This window comes from Anguilla anguilla, chromosome 5 (genome assembly GCF_013347855.1).
Source record: "Anguilla anguilla isolate fAngAng1 chromosome 5, fAngAng1.pri, whole genome shotgun sequence".
NCBI lineage: Eukaryota > Metazoa > Chordata > Actinopteri > Anguilliformes > Anguillidae > Anguilla > Anguilla anguilla.
Genome location: NC_049205.1, coordinates 60,314,589 through 60,337,704, shown reverse-complemented (window position 1 = coordinate 60,337,704; position 23,116 = coordinate 60,314,589). Strand labels below are relative to the sequence as shown.

General features: G+C 49.4%; 1 protein-coding gene across 3 annotated transcripts in view; it reads right to left on the bottom strand.

Moving 5' to 3' along the window:
* Positions 1-23,116, bottom strand: part of necab2 (N-terminal EF-hand calcium binding protein 2) — a 153,222-nt gene that overhangs the window by 125,571 nt on the left and 4,535 nt on the right. For all 3 annotated transcript variants that reach the window (XM_035416575.1, XM_035416574.1, XM_035416573.1), the window contains exon 2: positions 14,164-14,188. In XM_035416575.1, the coding sequence (XP_035272466.1) occupies positions 14,164-14,188 (25 nt within the window). The remainder of the gene's footprint in view (positions 1-14,163; positions 14,189-23,116) is intronic.

Genomic DNA, 23,116 nt, shown 5'->3' with positions numbered 1-23,116 from the left:
AACAGGTGAGGCATGAGGAGACGAAAGCAGTGGAGGAGGTGAGGGAGAGGGAGATGGCCTCGCCTTGCCGGAGACCAGCAGCCAATCCCATAATGCAACACCCCCACAGAGGGGACAGTTTCATTTTCCTAAAAAAAAATGGATTATAATCACCAGATTAATTTCCTCTTCCTCTTCTGGCTGCTTGCAGAAATAAAGCTTAACCGCGTGCTCTTTCTTAAAAGCTTAAATATGCTTCTTATCTCAGCGAGGGAACTTGTGGGCCTGTATTCAGAAAGAAAAAAAATTGTTTAAAAGAAAAAGTGTTTAAAAAAATCGAGCTATTCTAATGCTAACCCTGACATCAGGTGAGACTCCCATTGAACCAACAGTTGAGGGGGGAAGGAGAAAATAAAAAATAAAAGCAGTTCACATTGATCTCTCTTTCACACTAGAGCTGGTCTCCTCATCAGACTCCTTCACCTTCAGTCCTAATGCTTTCTCTGCTCACAGCTCCGGAAGGTTCCAGAAAGACCTCTAGGGGGGGGACAAACACAAAGAGCTGGAGGCAGAGGGGACTGTCCAACCGAAAATTGAATTTTTCCATTCGATTAAATTTTCCGCAATTAAATTTCAGCTGAACGTTTTATTTTTAGGGGGGTTTGGGGGGGGGTGGGGGGGGGGTGGCAGGTGGCAATCCCATCCAGGCGCCGTGACCCAGAATGCCTTTGGCCAGAGTGAGGGAGGAAGCTGTGAATGCGGTAACTAGGGGCAACTGAATCCCAGGAAACAGAATTGGGAGTTTGGGCGGGGGTGGGGGGCTGGGGGGGGGGTTCAGTTATTCAGTAATGGGAGACGAGCGATACTAATCCTGTTAGGTCGAGACCGTTAGCTGCTTCGGTGCCGACACCCACCCTGTCCCTCCGTTCAGCGAGAGCAAAAGATCACGCCCCCACCTCCATTTCCTGCCGGGGGGACGCCATTTCCTGTCAGAGGGGACTCTTAAAAAAATCGCTACACTTCCCAGCTAAAGAGCTTCGCTGACCTTGTGGTCCAAAGCCCCCGTCCCCGCCCCCGACACCAGAAGGCTGCGGGGGTTCTAAAAATCCGGCAGTCGGCTTCATATCAAACATTTTAGAGATGGCGCAACTCCACCCAAACGCCTTCTGGTGATTTAGAAATCCCATTACGGGGGCCCTGGCGGCGGACTGGCGCCCATTTACGAACAGCACCTGGTCCTGCCCCCGAAACCCGGATAATTAGAGTCTCCGCGGAGCCGCCCGGGCATGGATGCAGGGTACCCACAGCGGCACTTACTGCCTGCAGCTCGCACAGCACTGGGGCACAGCGGCGGCAGCAGGGTGTACAGTACAACTGCGCCTAACAGCGTCACACCGGGGGATGTGAACCCATGACCTTCTGGGACCCAGGAATGTAAAATGGGCACAGGCTGACTTATTTGCACGTTCTGTAAGTCACACAGAGCTCACTGACGAACAGCCACACAACAGCATCACCACAGGGATGTGAACCCATGACCTACCGGCGCGCAGGAATGCACAATTATCACCCTGCACGGGTTTTGGTCTCCATGGAGACAGATGACCAAATGAAGGTTGGCAGGGTGAGAATGGCCCTTGCGCCAACCCCAGCAGGACGGAGGTGTTCTTCACACCCCTCCCCCTCCTCACATGTCCTGTCGTTCATGTCAAACACATTTACGCCTCTGCGTTGACTGGGAAAACACACCTGCGGCCTACAGCAAGAGCTTTTCCAAGAGTCTTATAGGAACATCATAATCATCAAATCCAGGGGCACCTGGCAATCCAGTTTGACCTGGTGCACCAAACATTCATTAGTCACACTCAGAAAAGCATTTCTACTGTCTTTCCTACGTGCATCCGGCCAAAGGCACATCCAGAGTTAAAATCTTTTTAGATGATTAGTGGTGCAAAAAATAAAATCTAAGACTAAAGTATTTTTAATATAGGTCATGATTAAAGATATTGGCAAGATAAATATTTTATCTTTTTTTTCCAGAAAGCCTAGCTGTTGGCTGCTCCCTTCAGGGTTTCAGTGTACTGTGTGAATGCAGAATTAGGTCTTTCCAACCAAGAGAAAACACACAGCAAAAAATAAATAAAAGTCAATCTTAAGTCTTGTATTCAGACTTTTAAACTTATTTCTAATACATTTGGCTAAATAAGACAAACAGGTTGCCAGTGGGGTGAGACAGTTTGACTCACCAGTGGGGTGGGACAATGTCAAGCAAAAAAAAAAAAACTTAAAACAAGCTTACAATATTTTCTTTTAATATTTTTCCTGAGAGAAAGAAATAAGATTTGAAGTCTCATTACAAGACTAAAACACTCGTTAAGAGAGACATTTTTTTCCACAGTGCGCAGAGTACGCTCAGAGAAAAGGGCCGCTCTGTCTATAATTGGGCCCTCGCCGCGAAGGGCCAATCGGAGAGCAGGACAGAATCCCAGGGCTGTCAGCTCCTGCTCGCGGTGATGCAACGCCCCGACACCGGCGCTAATTACCGGCTCAGGTTACGGCCGTCCGTCTCTCACAGAGACTCCAGGCGCGTTAAACACAAACGGCACAGCGCCCCCAGGGCCCTGATTACGCACAAACAGGGAGAGGATGAGGAGGATGAGGACGAGGAAGAGGAAGAGGAGGAAGAGGAGGAAGATGAGGAGGAGAGTGAAGAAAGCGGGCGGTGGTGAGAGCGAAGCCGGCTGGCGAAGCCAGAGTAAATGAGGAGGAAGATGAAGAAGATGATGAAGAAAGCGGGGGTTAAGGGTGAAGCTGGCTGGCAGAGCTGGGGGGGGGGGGCGGAAGGGGGGCGGGGGTTTGTACAGTGTGTGAAGCCTTGTCTCATGTATTTCATTAACATCTCCCTCCAGACAAACACACACCCACACACACATACCACACACACACACACACAAAACCCATACAAACGCACATTCTCCAATACACATAAACACACAGGCTATGAGCATAGGCTACAGACTAAACCTCTCATAAAATGTATTTCTCTTACCCACCCCACCCCCCCACCCCCACCTCACATTCACACACATGCACACACACACACACACACACACACACACTCATACACACACACATTCTCACACTCTCCCATACACACACGCACGCACACACACACACACACACTCTCTCATACACACACACACACACGCACACACTCTCCCGTACACACACTCTCTCATACACACACACACACACACACACACACACACTCTCCCGTACACACACTCTCACATACACACACACACACACACTCTCTCATGCACACACACACACTCTCCCATACACACTCTCACACACACACACACGCACACACTCTCACGCACACGCACACACACACACACACACACACACACAGAACAGGCAGCTCACATTAAAGCCCTAATTAACGAGCGTTTTTAAATGTCACCCTGCCGGGGGGGGGGGGGGACCGCACCAGTGGTCCCGCCAGACTGCGCCCCGTTCCCCGGCTCTCCCGCCACGACCGACAGCGGGACCGCGGCGCTCCTCCCCGCTGTCCCGCCGTCCCGCCATCCCGCCACGCCCACTCACCCCCCCACCCCGCGCGCGCACAGAGCTCCGCCCCCCCGCTGCCGACCCGTCTCCGCGGCTTTCCCGCCGCACCGCTCGCATTCCGAGCCGCCCGCTCGGCGGTCCGGTCCGGCCCGGCAGAGCTGCGCGCGCGCCCAAAAGGCCGTCGCCAAGGGAACCGGTGACATTCCACGACCGTCGGGCAGGCCGGTATTTTTCCTCTTCCCTTTCGTCAGAACGAACCGACGGGTTATATATTCCATTCCGGAGGTCGGACGGAATTCGCTCTTTTTTTTTTGGGGGGGTGGGGCCGCGGAACACGCAAAGAGCGCGCAACTGCACTCAGGATCTCCCTCGGCTGTCTGCGAGGTACGCTTGGCAGAAATACCTCAGGTTCTTTGCAAGCCACTTAAGGCACACTTTTGTGGACCTGACGTCAGGAGCGTCATCAAAAAAAAAAAAAAAAACATTTAAAAGCACAAAACGTTCTTCTGAAGGCGCGCGCTTGCCGTTGATACAGCGGCTAAGTGGACCACTAACAGCTCAAACCGTTAGCTCCAGCAATGAAGGAAATCCACCCCAAGCAGTAGGTGTTCAATATTGGTCCAGACAAAGATCCTCCCTCCTTTTCCATTATCACCTGTTGGTAACTCACAACCCTGGCACCTGCAGAGAGGGGAAACTCCGAGCGAGAGAGGTAGAGAAAGGGAGAGAGAGAGAGAGAGAGAGAGAGAGAGAGAGAGAGACGTTCGTTTGGATAATTAACTATAAGGTCAGGCACCGTGTCTGAAAGGGAAGCGTTTAAGCTGAAAGGTCAAAGCCATCCTTCAGCTCCTCTTCGCTCTACAAACTTAACAGTTGAGCTTCAGTAGGCTTAAAATGCCAGCTCCAATTCGGGATCAAAGCAAGGAAATTAACACAGTAACATCGCCCCCTGCTGTCCAGGAGGACCCCGGGGGGGGGGGGGGGGGGGGGGAAGAGAACTTCCTATTTTCTCCTTTCATCCATCATTTTAGGGTGGGTGCCTGGGAGGGTAGGGAACAGGGTGGGATGGTGTGCAGGGGGAGGGGTAGGTGGGCGGGTAGGGGGCTACGCCCATCCGCCTGGTGTCTTTATACAGAATCACCTGGCATTCAGAACAGCAGGGCAACGTAAACCAACAACCTTCTGGATTTCGTCCATGAGCGGGGGTGGAGAGTTTTTCCCCGCAGGCCGAACATTGCTTCGCGATGACAGCTTAGTGGGCAGCCATCTTCCCCATGATGCCCCCGCCCCCTGCCCCCGCACCCCCCTTGCTGCCAGAGTTTAATCTCCTTGTTCTACAAGTAGTGTCTCTCCTCCTGGTTAATCTCAGATCTTTACCCTGCTGGTTCAGGGCAGCTCTGCCAACGGAAATCTCTCATATTTAAAGCGACCTGAATATCTCTGGGCTATCTCTCCGAAACCATGGCAACAGGTTCATGCTTTGGCGCCTGGGCTTGCCACCCAGTCCATGGCACCAGCATTTAATACATTTTTTTTGTTATTATTTTATTTTTAACTCTCAGTGTCAGAGGACGAGCTGGTGATGGTGACAGTGCGAAGACAGCATTCCACACAAAGCGAGGAGACACTAGAGGTCAGGACCCATCAAGGTGAGGCCCTACTTCCTGGATGAGGCTTTAACCATAGATAACCAGAGAGTCATCGAGGTCAGGCCCTACTTCCTGGATGAGGCTTTAACCATAGATAACCAGAGAGTCATCAAGGTCAGGCCCTACTTCCTGGATGAGGCTTTAACCATAGATAACCAGAGAGTCATCGAGGTCAGGACCTACTTCCTGGATGAGGCTTTAGCCATAGATAACCAGAGAGCCACCGAGGTCAGGCCCCACTTCCTGGATGAGGCTTTAACCATAGATAACTAGAGTAACTAGATTGGCTTCCCCTGGTCAAGATTGAGGCGTCCTATGATACTGTGCTCAGACTGCGGCACCTTGAAATGGGCGGAACATGGCGAGCGGCGGGCCGGTATGTCAGAGTCGCTGTGGGGCGCACACGGCGGGGGTAGAGTCGCGGTGATGGGCGTGGCCAGGAGCCTTTGATCTTCCAGGTCCCCCTCTCCTGGGGAAAGCTCGATTGGACAACGAGGGGGGGGGGGGGGGGATGGGGGGAGCGGGGGGGCAGGGCTTGCAGTACTACCCATCTTCTGAAGGTTCAGGAATTCACAGCATCCTAATAAGTACACACTGTTAAATCTCCTGTGTTAAACCACTTGTATAAAGTACATATGGAACCTACTGGACTCATACGTACTCTTTTAAGAATTAAATTAGCACTGGAACATTTACTGTGCAAGACCTGCTTCTAGAAGCACCTTAATCCAAGCCTTTGATTCCAGCTCAAAGTCATCGCCCCCCCCCCCCCCTTTTTCCTCCTCCTCCACCAAACCCTATCAGCACTCTCTGTACCCTGTTCCATAAAGGCAATTCAAAAAAATTGAGGCGAAAGAGACAGAGGGGGGAGGATGGAAGAAGCAAGAGTCGGAGTGTTATTTTATGAGGATTGGAGAGAGGGTAAAAATCACAGAGGGTTTTCTGCAAAAGCCCTGCGATCTGCTGCAACGAAGCTTCAGCAACGAAACTTCCGATTTTCATGCGAACAAAGCCTGTTATGCGCATTTGAATATCAATTGGGACGGCAACCGGAATTTTGGGAGGAAGCGGCGTCCATATTTGTAAAATGCGCGTCTCATGCTGATCGAGCATTTGTGGCTTCGAATTGAGCGAAGCCCGTGAACTGCAGCCAAGGACAGCGGATTTGGTAGCACTGGGAGGGGGGGGTGGGGGTGGGGGGAGACGGTAGGATTGGGGGCGGGGGGGTTTTAGCTGTAGCACGGCGGCTCACTAAGGCGGATGTAGCCCCAGCGAGGCCCCCCCCCCCCCCGTAACCGTGGCAATGGGAAGAAACCAGGTCTTCGGCACCTGGATTCAGGAAATAGCCGACTGTACGTCCGCGACCGCGAGGACGAGATTAACGGCGATTTAACGTGTGTCTCTCTATCGATTCAGACGGCCCGCTTAGGATGTCCAGAGCAGAAATCGAAAATCCAGAGCCACTGCGGCTCCAGTCAATGGGGCGGTGGGGGGGGGGGAAGGGGTATGGGACGGGGGAGGGGGGGGGGAGCTTGCGCCTTTTCTCATTCTGTCATTAGCGCTTCATTGGCTGGCCCCAGTAACTGATATCCTCTGTCGGCTGGAATATTAGCCCATTCTTTCATCACCGCCTCATTGGCCGGCCTCAGTGACGAATAGCGTCTGCCCAGGGGGGGCGGAGTCGACGGGGGCTCGTTCTGATTGGTCCACTCCGTCCTGCAGAACCCCCACCCCCCCACCCCCCCACCCCCGGGCCCTGAAGCCTTATTTTTGGATGAAGTCAGGACATTTCCCATTACTTTCGACCCGGAGATCCCTGTGGGGGGGGGGACCGGGAACATTTATTTAATTCCGCCATTTTCTTGCTTCGCCCCGAGACGTCCGTGCTTCAGCGGTGACCTCAGGTAACCCCCCCCCCCCCCCGCTGCCTCGCAGGAGATCCGAGCGCCAAAGCCGCCAAATGTACCGCCGCTCCTCTCAGGCTCCCGCTGTTACCCTAAACACTTTTAAATTTAAACAAAAATAAGAACTTTCTTTTCTGCTAAAAAAAGGAATTAAATACACTTTCACTTAAATAAATAAAAAAATTCATTCTTTTTTAGCAGAATTTTTTTTCTTCTTTTTTTAAAGGAATTAAATAAATTCTAACTTAATTCAAATCTAATTCCGTTTTTTTTTTTTGTTTTTTTTTTGCAGCCGAACTCACTTCTTCATCCCTCGTGTTGATGTGGACCGCACTACAAAACAAAACAAAACAAAACGACAAAACGAAAAAAAACAGATTTATCTGGATCAAGTGCTAATGAGAAGAACAAAAGAAAACAACACACTAACCGCATAAAAGCAGAAAGGCAGCAGAGTCTGTCTTAATTAGGCATGAATTCCAGGCTTTGTGTCACTCTACTCCTGCATAACCCCAGATATTGAAATGAAAGGCTTTTTTCCGTTTGAACACGTTTCAGTTTCACCACAGCGGCGCACGCACGCATGGGCTTCTCACGGCGCGTCTACTGCGTCGGTGGAGCGTTGCAGGAGCGTTCCGGGAGCGTTACGGGTAGGCGGCGACCGAGCGTTCCATCTCCTGTTCCGCGTTACTTTGTTTAATCAGGGCTGGGGAAGGAGTAAAAAAGGCTGGGGATGGAACGAGGTGGGGGGGGGTGGAGGATATCATCAGATGTGCACATGGCATCACCGACAGAGACACTAATGAGACGTTGGAGCCTGAAGTCACACATGCGCCTCCACTGTACATTAATTAAACATCAGTCATCTTACCCCCCCTCTCCCCCCCCCCCCCCCCCCCCCGTGCTATGAAGACGTTTCCTCCCCCAGCACAGAGAGAGAGAGACCAGGTCCCAGAGCTGGGCCATGATTCTGAGCTTCGTTAACCCTTTGAAGAGCAGCTTTTTATGGAATGTGGTTTTTTTTTCTCCAGCGTTCTAGAACTCCACTCCTTTCAGACACCAGCAGTGACTGTGACATCAGCATCAGAATGTTCAGTTAGGAACGTCCTAATCACATGATCACTCAAGATCTCTTAAACGCACACCCCACTGAGAACTGTTTTTGAGTATGCGGGGGGGTCGGGGGGGGTTAACTTAAATGAGAAGTAGGAAGTCAGCCACCAAGCACAGGCATGTACACGCAGTAAAATTCTCACTATTTAATCGACACTGAGAGAACACTCTGTTCGAGGTGAAGGTACTCAGTCACACTGAAATGTACGGCCAACTCATTATAGAAAACATGTTGTTTCTATTTGCCACCGAAACTGCAGTTTAGGGTGGGTGAAGCAAAAGGCTTTTGTGAGAAGATGTGACAGTGTCCTGTCGGACTAATCGCGAGGGCTAAGCAATCCCCCCCCAAGACGGAAAGGACCTAATTTACGTACAAAATACCAACCCATGCACACAGAGTCCTTAGAAAAGAAGGGGGGGTGGACTCCTTTGAGCTGTTCATATCTAACACGTTCCCCACAGCTCGATGGCTTGGTCTCTACAGAGAACATGCCACTCCAAACGCTCGAGCCCGCCCACCTGGGATGAAGGAGTCAGCTGACCACGAGGCCACACCCACTACCTGTCACTGTTCTGAGCCACACCCACAACTGCAACAAATCACTCCCCTCACACCGTCTAACCCAGGGGTGTCCAGTCTTATCTGAGAAGGGCAGGTGCTGGTTTTTTTTTTTAATTTTAGACCAGCACTACGACACCTGATTCAACTGATTAACTAACCATGGTCTTCAGTCAAGACATCGACAAGTAGAATCAGGGGTCTCAGTGTTGGGATAAAACAAAAAACCTGCACCCACATCGGCCCTGTTCAGATAAGACTGGACACCCCCTGGTCTCCCGCCTGTAGACCACGCCCACTGCATTCTTCAAATCAGTCAAAGAGGCCCTATTGCCTTGCAAGTGTCCTCATATCAACCCCCTCCCCAGCTCCCATAACCTCCCTGGCCTCCCTCCCATCTGTGCCCCCCACCCACCCACCCACGCAACCCATCCCTCCTTTCCTCTCTCACCATCCCTCCGTCTCTCTCAGGACTCACTCAGGGCCCCATGCATATTTAACGTGGAGAGCGTGCGGTAGCCGACAACCCGGACCCGGTACCTGAGCTCCACCCTAGGCCTCAAGCAGCCTGGGGCCCCCGGTGAGCTCATTATCCCCAGTCGGGTGCCTCACGAGCGGACAGAGGCTGACAGGCGAAGCCCCTGCCTCAACCCGCCATCCCTAACGAGTAGGCCGGAGTCTTTTTTTTTCTTTCTTTCTTTCTTTCCTTTTTTTTTTTTTGTTCCTCCACCCCTTGTCATTCTGTCTGTCTTTCTGTACACACCCCCTGAGACACAAGTCCTTGGGGCCAAGACTGCAGTCAGGAGGAGGAGGGATCGCAGTGACGGTCCTTCACCAAAAGGCTGGCACGGGAGTCAGGCTCTGAGTCAGGTGACCCGCCCGTCGGCGAATGAACAACCAAAGCATCTTTCCCTAAGCCGCGGCCCGGTGCCGAACACGCCCACTCCTTCCTTTTCAAAAACGGACGAGGAACGGATACTTGGTTCCTTTCTTTTTTCCCCTCCTTCTTCCTCTCCATTTTAAAGAGCGTGGGCTGTGACTCGCTCCTCGCTGGCACTCACCGGGGATAATAAAAACGGCCAATGAGACGGTCACGATGTCAGCCCGGGCGAAACGAGCCGAGAGACGCTCTCGGCCAATCGCAGAGCGAGCTGCTAACGACCCCGACGGAACAATGCCGATGATGACACTTTCTGGCCAACGCTTCCAGAATCCGCGGGAGGGAATTTTAACGGTTCCACCAATCACTGCTGACGTTGCCTGTACGTTCCACTGTACTCTGCGTGTGATTGGTGGAGAGTCTGTTTTCTGCAAGTAAGGTGAAATCAAGGCCACCTTAGGCCCCCATTTTATTTATTTTTTAAAATTTTCTTTTCAAACACACTGCGATGTGGTTGAATGGTGAGAAGCAGAGCAGGTTCGGGGAATTCAAAGCACTCAGTCAATGCCTGCATATCAGTTTGAATTCATGCAGCCTCTTTAAAATGCAGCCGCCCAATCGCTTAATTTATGATTTTCTATACACCACTCCGGCAGTTCTCTCCCTTTAAAGTACGCAGGGATCCACAGGGGCCCCTCCACTAGCCTCACAGATGCTGTGCTTCTATTACACACAGAGAGAGAGAGAGAGAGGGAGGGAGAGGGAGGGAGAGACGGAGAGAGAGAGATGGAGATGGACATATAGAAAGAGAGGTAAAATGTAAGGGGGTGGAACAGGGTGAGAGAGAGAGAGAGAGCGATTGCTGTGTGTTCACTTGCCATACTTGGAGAGACAGTGAGTAACCCATACACTGACATACACGCATCCACGTGTGAACAAGCAAGCTTTCCCCCCCCCGTGTCTCACCTGCTCTCTCACACAGGCGGGACACGGGCGGGTACCTGTGCCCCTCCCGGTCCCGCAGCCCAAACAGGGTTAACACCTGTGAGCGCAGTGTCCAGTCAGGTGTACCGGGCAGAGAAAACAGAATCAGCCGCCGTTTCCTCTGGTAACTTGGCGGAAAATATCCTCTCTGGTCCAGTAAGTGCTTCTGGACGGGGGATAACGTCTGTGGGCCCACGCTCAGAGTTTAAAGAGGTAAGAGAGAAGCCAGTTAAATTTCTATCGCTATCCACCTGCCCGGAACTCCTGCACCCCTTCTCTCTCTCTTTATCTCTCCCCCTCTTTATCTCTCTCCCTGTTCCTCCCCCTTTACACTTTACCTCTCTTTCTATCTGTCCATCTCCTTCTCTCAATTCAATTTCAATTTCTCTCTCTCTCTCTCTCTCCCACACACGATCACACACACACTGCTTCTCTCCCTTACTCTTTGCCTCGATTTCTGATTGTATTTCTCCTCTCTCCCCCTGCCCCTCTCTATCTCCTTATCTCTCTCTCTCTCTCCCACTCTCAATCTCTTTATCTCTTTGTCGCTCTGTCTCTCTCCCCGCCTCTGTCTCTCTGTCTATCTCTCTCTCTCTCTCATAGAAGCCCTTTTAAAAGGGTTTAATATTTTAAAAGCCTGACCGTGGCGCTGGTGTAAGTGAGCGTTTACAGGGAAACCTGGCTTCTTTCCCTGCATGGCCTGCGGCTCTAACAGATTTCTTGGGGGGGGGAGCAACCCCATAATCATAATCCTAATCCCAGCATGCATTGCCAGTCCTGGCAAAAAACAGACAAAAGGAAGAGGGGGGAAAAAAAGCCAGCTGAGACCCAAATGGCCTTCAGAGCAGAGGCTCAACCATCGGGTTCCGGTGCAGCTGGAACAAGCTCCCCGTTCTCTCGCCAAAAATTGGTTCCAGTTCCACGGGCGCCTCAAGCTCATTTAGACCAGGCTGTTACAGCATTCAAATTTAAAAATAAAAAAAGCTCCAGTTTATAAAACCCCTCTTCTTCCCTCTCAGTATTATTAACAATATTTTATTAAAAAAAAACATTTTTAAGTAGAGGAACTAAATAGATGTGGACATTGTTTCCCCATGGGGACAGTATTTGGGGGCAACAGGCCTATACCACCCACACTGTATGCGGTAAAAAAGAAGTTGGAAAAGGCATCGTTTGAAAATGTTCTCTGTTCTGTGCCCTCCCGCCTCTGAAAAATCTATGTTATCCTAAACAGCACTGCAATCTGTTGAGATCCCACCATTAATTAAAGATGTGATTGACTCCCTGGACAGCAATTTTAAAAATATGCCTCTCCAAGCTTTGTTTGTTTATCCATAAAATAAAAGTTTTTTATTTAACAAGGTGCTTTGGCAACACTGTTTTTATTTATAATGTTTATTTTCCACCGTTTTTCCTCTTCAGAATATTTTACGGGGGGGAAAAAACATCAAATCAAGTTCTCTTTGTACTGAAAGTTCCACATTTGATATTCCCAGAAGAGAAGACAGAAAGCCTCACTATAACTTCCAACAGCCTTTGGCAGGACAAAAGACAGGAGCTTACACACACACACACACACACACACACACACACACAGAACACACACACACACACACACACACACACACACTCGCACACACACACACACACACACACACGCGCACACACACACACACACACACACTCGCACACACACACACACACACACACACACACACACACACACACACACGCACACACACACACACACACACGCACACACGCACACACGCACACACACACACACACGCACACACGCACACGCACACACGCACACACGCACACACGCACACGCGCACACGCACACACGCACACACACACACGCACAACCACACGCGCGCACGCACACATGCGCACACACACGCACATACGCACACACACACACAAAATACACAAACACACACACACACACACACTTGCGCACACACACACACAGGCATACACACGCACACACACACACACACAGACAGACAGACACACACACACACACACACACACACAGGGAATGGTAGACTAAACCGTCCAGCCAAAATCCCTGTGGTGTCACGAATTATTCCCTCACCATCTCCTTTGCTGTTAAGCGCACACGCACACACACACACACACACACACACAGAACACACACACGCACACACACAGAACACACTTTCTGACAGTACCATACTGCAGGGCGAAGGGCTAATTGGCTTCAAAAAGTCCAATACAAATGGCAATTGGAAGCAAATGCGATGCACACAGGCCCTCCTCTGCAGAGAGAGAGAGAGAGAGAGAGGTGGGGGGGGGAGAGAGAGAGACAGAGAGAGAGAGAGAGAGAGAGAGATGGAGAGAGAGAGGTGGGGGGGAGAGAGAGAGAGAGAGAGAGAGAGAGAGAGGTGGGGGGGGAGAGAGAGAGAGAGAGAGGTAGGGGGGGAGAGAGAGAGAGAGAGAGAGAGAGAGAGGTGGGGGGGGAGAGAGAGAGAGAGAGAGAGAGAGAGAGGTAGGGGGGGAGAGAGAGAGAGAGAGAGAGAGGTAGCTTCACAGCGTGAGGCCCGGACGGCTAAACCAGCCGAAGACATAAATGAATCAATATCCCAGTGCATTAATAACCCAGATGACAGGCTCGGCGCTTAACTAAACCAGCAGGGGGCGATGCCTCGCGCCCAAACAGGCCTCTAACTGCAGGGCCCGGAGCCGCCCGACAAAGAGCGCATAAATCCCAGCATGCCGAAGGCTCAGAGCTAAAAACAGCTCAAATCCCGCTTTGGTTGGGTTTTTTTTCTTTTCATTCATTTGTTTTTCTTTTCTTCTTTTTCCCCCACTTTCTTCGCCTACATGCCCACATTTGCCATCTCTTTCATTTTTGGGTTTCCCCCCTTTTTCTCCCCCTCTCTGAAAAGCTCTGCTGTAATGATAATAATGATAATAATAATGATCATTATTATTGTTATTATTATTGTCTTCATTATTATTGTTAATATTATTATTATGATGATGATTATTATTATTACACATTTTATTTATAACATGCCTTTCTTCAAACCCTTTTCTTAAAACTCTACATAAAGCATAAAATACAGCAAATCGAAGCTGCACACGGGACACGGAAGCAGAGACAGAAGCACCAATCGGCACGCAGCAGTCGAACGCACGCGGCCAATCGGACGCTCGACCAGGCGGGCCGCATTCAGACGGGACAGGGCGCGGGGATCGACGGCCAGACCGATGGATCGATACCGTGTACTTAAGCTGAGGGGGGGAAGTGGGGGAGGTGGGGGGGTTGGGGGGGGGGGGGCGTTGCTGCGTATCTGAGCAGCGGAAACCAGAAGAAGCAGGAAACGAGAGCCGCCACACACACACACACGCGCACATGCACACACACACACATACAAAATACACAAACACACACACACACACACACACACACACATGCACACTCTCTCACACACACATGCAACCCACACACACACACACACACACACACAGGTAAAGACACACCGCACTCACCATCCTTATCAGCCCTCCGGAAAATCTGAAACGAGAAAGAAAAAATAAGACCCAGGGTCAGTATTAGAACAGAGATACAGGACACAGGATCAGCAAGATAAAAGAGCGAACTGATCCTGAATCAGCATCAAGCAGCAGCGAGCCAGACCCAGAATATACATTAACAAGCGCGAATCCGCAATAGCTGCGACCGCACACGCGCATGCATCCATGTGTGCATGCATCCACGCACACACCCTCACACAAACACGTGACCTCTTCTTTGGCTCATGAAACAAAATCTTGTGCAAATCTGTGAATCCATTCGGGAGTTATGCGCCTTTTTGTGATAGGCCACGCCCATCGCCACACCCCCTCTTGGTCAATCGGCCAAATTTCAGCCTCCTGGGGCGAAAACTGTGGCCGCTACGGGGTGGGACACTTTTGTGGACCAACCAACCGACCGACCGACCGACCGACCGACCGACCGACAGACCGACCAACCGACATACAGAGCTATAGAGCTGCAGTCGCAGCTAAAAAAGGAGACACCTGCTCCAGGACCCCTATCAAACACAGGAAGACCCGATTTGGGATGAGGCATAGGTCAGGGGTGTCAAACTAAACTCCCAGGTGGGGGCCGCAGGGTCTGCAGGGCTTTTTGTGTTTTCCCTTTCAATCGGCTGCCAATTAAGGCCCTTGAGAACAGGCTGTGCGGATTGGATTCTTCAGCCAATCGTGTGTGTCTGCATGCATGCCTGCATACATTTGAACACACTGTTACGCAGTACCAACTGATGTGGACTGCGCCCCCTATGGCCCATTGCCTGTAATTGACTTCCCCAATCCCAGGTTCAATTTGATTTTTAAGGATGAGTTCAAGCATCAGTACTAATAACACACACACACACACACACACACACAAACACACAGCTGAAAACAGCCTAACTCCCAACTCTCAGTTCAGTCTAAGCCTTCCTCAGCGATGTGAATGTGCCAAAAAATTTAATGAAGAGGCCCGACCTGACATCCAACGTTTAAACGGATCGACCCGCACACCATGTGACACACACTGACAACCTGGGAACACCTTGGGCATCGTTAGGCCAAATCCTCTGATTTTCGAGTGTTATAACTTTGCCTCTTCATTGCAGCGACACTGTGAGAATGCTTTGTGATAGCTGGGGAACCACTGTTCTCCTGAGCCGGAGAGTGAGAGATGAAGAAACAATGGGGGAAGGGGGGGGGGGGGGGGGAGGGGGGCGCTGCATAAAAAGAAACAGGATGACACCCGAAACCTCCGGCACGCGTAACACTACCTGTCAGACGAGGTAGAGGTGAGAGGCAGAATAAAAAATCATTACTGGTTCCCCGTGTCTACAGGGCCCCACACTCGCTGCCAGAGCCAGGGGGAGGCTCGTCAGCGTTGCCTGGGCGTGCGAGCATCACCGTCAATGCCTCGCTCTCTGTGCTCTCTCTCCAGCACCCATAAGTCATTATCGAACCGGGTAGAGCATGCTTTGTGTGTGTGTGTGTGTGCATGTGTGTGTGTAGAGTGTGTCTGTGTGTGTGAGTGTGTGTGTATGTGCGTGTGTGGAGTGTGTGAGTGTGCGTGTGTGGAGTGTGTGAGTGTGTATGAGTGTGGAGTGTGTGAGTGTGTGTGTGTGCATGCCAGTGAGTGAAGTGTGTGTGTGTGCATGCATGTGTGTGTGTGTGTATGTATGTGGAGTGTGTCAGTGTGTGTGTGTATGTGTGTGAGTGAGTGAGTGAAGTGAGTGAAATGTCTTAAAAATTTGCTAAATGAATAGTTTGCTAAACTAGCATCCTAGCAGTAGCGTTAGCCATTAGCATGTTCTTGAGCGAGTGAATTACTGCTTTAAGCTTTTGCTTCAAAATACGTAGTTACTTTGGAGTCACAAGTAAAATTAGCTTTACTTTCATGGTACTTGTGCATATTTTGTACACGTTTGTCTGCACAAATGAAAGACGGCTTTGCATTTTGCATCCCTTTCAGCCCGACTAATCTGAAGCTGGCTAACCAGTGATAGGCCGAGTCTGTTTTCTCAACCGTACTTTCAAAAGAAAAAGGGTGTTTCATTCAGGATGACTGACGAGAAAAAAGCACAAGATAACACACACACAATCAACCGTCTATACACGGCTTTTCTTAGCCTCTTGGCCTAAAATGAAATTCAGATTTTTGCAGTAATGCTCTAATTAGCAGCTCATTCATGTGCATGCAGGTGTGGCTCAGTCTCGAGATAAACTTGGACAAAGAGCGGGAGACCGTTTCTCCCGCAGGCACCGCGCTCCTGTGTTCTTAATCGTCACCCTCCCTCTTTTTTTAATCCTTTTGTTTTTTAGGAACCACAGAATACGTAAGAATACGGTTAACTTCATTTAGCGCCATCCCATAATGCCTTGTGATTTACTGCTGCCCCCCCCCCCCCCCTTAAGTGCACTGCACGTGAGAGAGAGAGAGACACACACGAATCTACAGGCTTCAGGCTAAAAACGCTTTTTGCGATCTTAGGCCGAGATTCCCTGCGACGTAGCCCAGCTTCCCTCTAATTTCTACGCCTTCGTTTCCCAGAAGGGCTCAATAAAACATTTATCGAACAACGTCTGCAGTCTATCAGCCTGCTGAAGCCTGGTAACCGTTGGGAGACAGATAGCTGGCGGCGTCCTTCTCACTCGCTCCAGTCCGTCCCGGTGTTCTGTAGTAAATTCGGAGAGAGAGAGAGAAAAAAAAAGTGCTCTGAGACGTCTTTAAGTGGGCCTGCCGCACTAGATAGGGATTTAGGAACACCCCCCCCCTCCCCGAAGAGAAGGGAAGGGAGACAGAGCTGGAGTACACGCAGGGACAAACCGGCTTGTTATCGCGTACAGGAAACTGTAAAATGTCGCACGCAGAGAGACTAACGGCGCTCGCCTAACAAGACGTCGGGACAGCCCGGGGGGAAGAGGAAGCGGAGGAGCGTGAAACAGAGATCCACCAGAAACCGAGAGCAGCCATCACTGCTGGTCTTAGCCAACCACATCCACTGCTACTGCTACTGACAGCTGGGGGGGGGCGGGAGGGGGGGAAGAGAGAGAGCAGACTGAGAGCGGGCAAGAATGAGGAGTTAGAGGGATGAGAGGAATGGGGTAGAGGGGGGGCAGCAGACTGAGAGCGGGCAAGAATGAGGAGTTAGAGGGATGAGAGGAACGGGGTAGAGAGAGAGAGAGATGGAGAGAGAGAGAGTGAGAGATCAGTCTGTGTGAGTGTGTGCGTGTATACGCATGATTGCGTGTGTGTGTATGAGTGCACGCATGTGTGCAGTGTGAATGTGTGTGTACAGGCATGTGTGTTTGTGTGTGCATCCCTGTGTGTATGCATGTGTCCTTGTGTGTGTGTTTGCTTGTGTGCGTGTATGTGTTTGTGTGTGTGTGTGTATGTGCTTGTGTGTGTGTGTGTATGTGCTTGCGGGAGAGAGAGAAATAATCATGTTTTTTTCAAGTGAGGGCTGTTGGTGAAAAATCGAATTCAAAACATGAAAAAATAACAACCACAGCGATCAGCTACGCCTGACGTGATTATAATAACTACGACAAGTCTGACACCAGCACAGCTCCAATAACAGTCAAACGCACATTGTAAATCAGATAGAATTGTGCTACTTAGAGAACTAGACCCAGGAAACAAAGTCACAAAACACCACGCTGCAACTGTACCCTAAAAGAAGCGAGGAATTAGCAGAGTCTCACTGACAACGGCAAGTCGGAGAGTCTGATCCTCACAGGCTGAGGGCTAAGGGCCAGGCCGCGGAAAGAGAGCCACACACGCATTCCTGGGACCCCCCCCCCACAGAGGCACACCTGGCACCCCCCCAAAGGAAAGAGGTCATGTGATCACTGTGAGACAAGGCGGGTCCAGACAGAGGTGTTAGTGCATCGCAGTAAACAGGCCATACTGCCAGACCACTTCCTGCTCATTCATTCTCAGAAGACATATATACATATATATATATATATATATAAGCAGAAACAGACATAACTGGATCCATGGATACTGTACCAGCTTTGTATTGTTATTATGTTTTGGCAATATTCATTATATTACAATAAAAAAGTAATCATTTTTTCCCCAGCACCTTTCGGTGTTTGGCAGTGTAACTCGTAGTTACCGTTTGTGCTGTTATTCTTTGTTATTTAGCCTGGTGATGCAGTTTAATGTCAGGCTAATAAAGCACCTTCAGAATAAATAAAAAAAATACATACAATAGAGGTTGAAAGAGAGATTTTCAGTCAAACCTTAAATCTGAAAAAAAAAGACTTCAGAGTTCAGAGGCACCGAAACTGGTTTCGCCCAAAAATATTTAAATTGCCTCTTCTGCCTCCCTGTGATGATAGATTGATACTATTGTGCAGTAAGATAAAACAGTCAAGCTCTCCACTCCTTTATAATCTTGTTCCCTCTTCTGTTTTCATGGCTTCTCCCCCTATCTTTCTCTCCCCTATCTTTCTCTCCCCCATCTCTCTCTCTCTCTGTCTCTCTCTCTCTCTCTCTCTCTCTGCCTGCCATCGATAGCGGATGAGGGGAGGAATGATTATCTGTTCTGCAGTGGCTCTAGAGGAGGGGGGGTGGGGGGGGGGCGTGTAGACGGATCATTTCTACTGAACTCTGTTGAGGTTAAACCAGCATGAGAATCAAGTCGAGTCGCTTGCTGCGTTCCATGGGTACACCACAACTCTTCTGAGGTTCACCTCCATCAATAATGGATGGAGAGTTGGCCCCAATTACACTGCCCCCCCCCCGAATCCCCCCCGTCCCCCGTCCCCGTGGTCACGTCCTATATTGGTGACAAATTGAGAAATGGTTTTCCTTACATAAAAATGGGTAGATTTAATCTAAAATCTGTGTACCGTGTTCAATTTACAATGTGGCTTTCCAGCAAAAAAAAAAAACATTCTCACAGTTTTCATACAGTTGCATCAACAAAATGAAATTTTATCTACAGTGTATTTCTTCAGAACATGTGTTCAGAACAAATAACAGTAGCAGGGATCAAAATAGAAAATTGAGAGATGGGTCTTTATGGAGGGGGTCAGAGGTCATCCATTCAATTCGATGACATCACAGGACTTTCATTGTTGCATCATCGACATTGTGACAATGGGGCCAGGGTATCAGCAGGATGAAGTGTAGGTTTCCAAGGGGGGGTTCACTGATTGATAACTGCCTTCGCTTCCACGCACCCCCCCCCCCCCCCCCCACCTCCCTGCCCCCCACCCCTAGCGCTGGATAACAGCGGAACTGTGGTAATGTGTTTTTCCTCCCTCATCAAACCTCAATAAAACACACTCCCCCGGTGGACATGTGAGCGACGCAGACGACACGCTCTGGGAAAGGAAACGCGCTCGCGCCCCGCCCCCCCTCCCCCGGGCACCAATCAGATCGCACGTTACTGGACCCGGGCACCAATCAGATCGCATGTTACTGGAGCGCTACACGCAATAAACACGGGGCTGGTCCGGAGGGAGCCCGCCACCCCGCGCTCACGGGTTCGAGTCCGCGACGCTGCACAGCGAAAGCATGCGCTGAGAAAAAAGCAGCGAGCGCCCGTTCCTCGTACTTCTCTCTGCCGAGATGGAGAAAAAAAGGAAACGCAAAAGGAAGGGGGGGGGGGGGGAGGGGAAGGGGGGAAGCTGGAGAGAACGGAAGCCGAGGTGGGGGACCCCGTCATCGTTCTTCATCGTCAAACGGGGCGGCAGCGCCGCAAGAGACGTTCAGGAATCCTAGGTCCGGAGAACGAAAGCATCACGCGGGGGGGTTTGAAAATGGGTCACATCGGCTTGAGAGGGACCGTCCTTTTTAAAAATGGATCGTCCATCAGGCCAGAGGAGAGGCAGCCTGCTCTGTGACAGCGGAAGGAATCCGTGTCAGATACACGCGGAGAGTAACCCAGTTTGTTCCTCTTTTTTTTTGGGCCCTTTCACCACCCCTCCGTGACTGGGGACATCTTTATCCATCCATCCATCCATCCATCCATCCATTATCAAGACCCGCTTACCCTGACTAGGGGGGTGCTGGAGCCTATCCCAGCATGCATTGGGCGACAGGCAGGAATGTGTCCAGGACAGGCCGCCAATTTATCGCAGGGCACACACACAACATTCACTCACACACTCACGCCTATGGGCAATTTAAAGTCATCTTTACATAATTACAAATAATTTTACACATATGTACATATCACAGTGGTGGTAAAGTCTCAGTTTGTTCTCATGGACCCTGATGACATGTGTGTGATGTTATACACATGTTATGACATCGTCAAAGTGCTTCACTCAGAACCACAAACAATTGAACGGAAGAAATCCGTTGATGTTCCAAAATCTCGTTCCGCACCATGAAATTGCCCATTTAATAACGTCAACGCTAGGCGCTAATTTCAGCCATCACACTGACTTAAGTCACGTCTATTAGCTTTGCTTTCTGCCATTTTGAGTCAATGCTTTTGTTTAACTGCACGCCCTTCAACATTCATTAAAGCGGGTTAACGTTTGATGGAAATTGGCATTTAACGACAAACTAATTTGGAAATAAAAACCTCCAATTAAATCCAGGTCTGTCTAATCCTGCAATTTTGTGAATCGAGTGCATTTATCATTCAGCGCCAGGGTAATTTCTCACATCATTAAATCCAATGTGTATTAATTCATAAAAGTGCAGGGAGGCAGAATTCGAAAGGGTGAAAACCTGCATTAATAATTCCTACCTTAATGACATCACACTCACCAGGAGCAGCTTTCATCTGGGGGCCAGCACCAGGCCCTCGCAATCACTGGTTTTCCTGTCACGCCAAGACCAAAGGCGCTTAATTCCTCTCCACAGGCAAACATTCCTCACTGCAAATCGCATCCCCGTCAATCTGCCTCAACCCCCAGTGCTGCTCCAAACATCAGCTTCTAATAAAAACCCAGTGCTACACCAAACATCATCTTCTCATAAAAACCCAGTGCTACACCAAACATCAGCTTCTCATAAAAACCCAGTGCTACACCAAACATCAGCTTCTCATAAAAACCCAGTGCTACACCAAACATCATCTTCTCATAAAAACCCAGTGCTACACCAAACATCAGCTTCTCATAAAAGCCCAGTGCTACACCAAACATCAGCTTCTCATAAAAACCCAGTGCTACACCAAACATCAGCTTCTCATAAAAACCCAGTGCTACACCAAACATCATCTTCTCATAAAAACCCAGTGCTACACCAAACATCATCTTCTCATAAAAACCCAGTGCTACACCAAACATCAGCTTCTAATAAAAACCCAGTGCTACACCAAACATCAGCTTCTCATAAAAACCCAGTGCTACACCAAACATCAGCTTCTCATAAAAACCCAGTGCTACACCAAGCATCAGCTTCTCATAAAAACCCAGTGCTACACCAAACATCAGCTTCTTATAAAAACCCAGTGCTACACCAAACATCAGCTTCTCATAAAAACCCAGTGCTACACCAAACATCAGCTTCTCATAAAAACCCAGTGCTACACCAAACATCATCTTCTTATAAAACCCCAGTGCTACACCAAACATCATCTTCTTATAAAAACCCCGTGCTACACCAAATAACCCCCCCCACACACACACACACACACACACACACACCAGGAATAAACATGAGGATTCATTTCTGTATTTCCTCTAGGGCAAGAATCCAAGGAGCGAGCACTTCATCAACATATTCCACCATTGATTACCTCTCTCTCTCTTTCTTGCCTTTCTTCCAATTATTGACTTATTGATGGGAAGAATGGGGCATGCATGAGCATCCACTCCCCAGTCTCTTTATCTAACAGTTGCACACAAAGCATCCGTAACCATGACAGCAACCCATATACCTACATACTGGACATCTGGGCTATCCAGCTGGAGGACTGGGCACCAAATGTGGCCCACAATGCCTATGCTCTAAGTCCTTTGATCCATGTGCCCTGGTCTGCGTCCACACACACTGCCGTTCCTATCTACAGCCTCTGGGTACATAATACCACTGTGCAAGCAGCTTTGGAGTTACTTCAAGTGTATTTTTGCTATGGACTACAAATCCCAGAATGCCCCTGTACAAATTGGCTGGTCATCAGACATTTCTCAACAACATCAGACAATTACCTAAAATATCCTCCATCGCACACAAAAACTGTCTGGGTCAAACAAAAACATATACTAAAACTAAAACAATATATAATATAAAATTTTATATATTCAATATAAAACTAAGACAGTGAGCTATCCCTTTAAGATGGCATCTACCAAAACTCATACGATATATCTTAGGCATACATTGTTCAATAAATAAATTGTGAAATCTTTGGTCTATAAATAAAAAATCTTGCCTCCAGGAAGATACAGGTGTAGAGCACTCCTGTGTGTATTTACATAATGAAATATTCTATAGCCCAACCACTCGTCAGACATAATGACACCATTGAACCGGATATGAAAACACAGTCGAAATCTTAAAATAACCCAAATATAGCTGCACTGGATTCGTGGGGACTGTACGTAAAACCATTGTCTAGAGTGTCACAGTTTGTAGTCCAAAAACACGAAAGTGAGTTCCTATTTTTTCCCTTCAGCAGACTTCCAATGCGCTTTTTTTCCCGTAGGGATTTGCGTTTCCCGCCGAAAATAAGGTCTGTGGTTCACGTAAGCCTGAGGCAGTGTCAGGTTTTGTTCTACGAGATAAATTACACCCATTAATGTCTCAACCGTGAAATTCAACACTGCCACACTGAAACTACAACAATGGTCGCATTCTGGCAGCCGCCACTCAAGTTTCCATACTAGCCCGCCTGCACGCGACAACCGTTGTAGTTTCAATATAGCAACTTGTTAGCAGCTTACTTTTTGAAAGCACATAACAGCTTCAAAATTCACTGTTGAGATATCGGCGGGTGTAATTTATCTCGTAGAA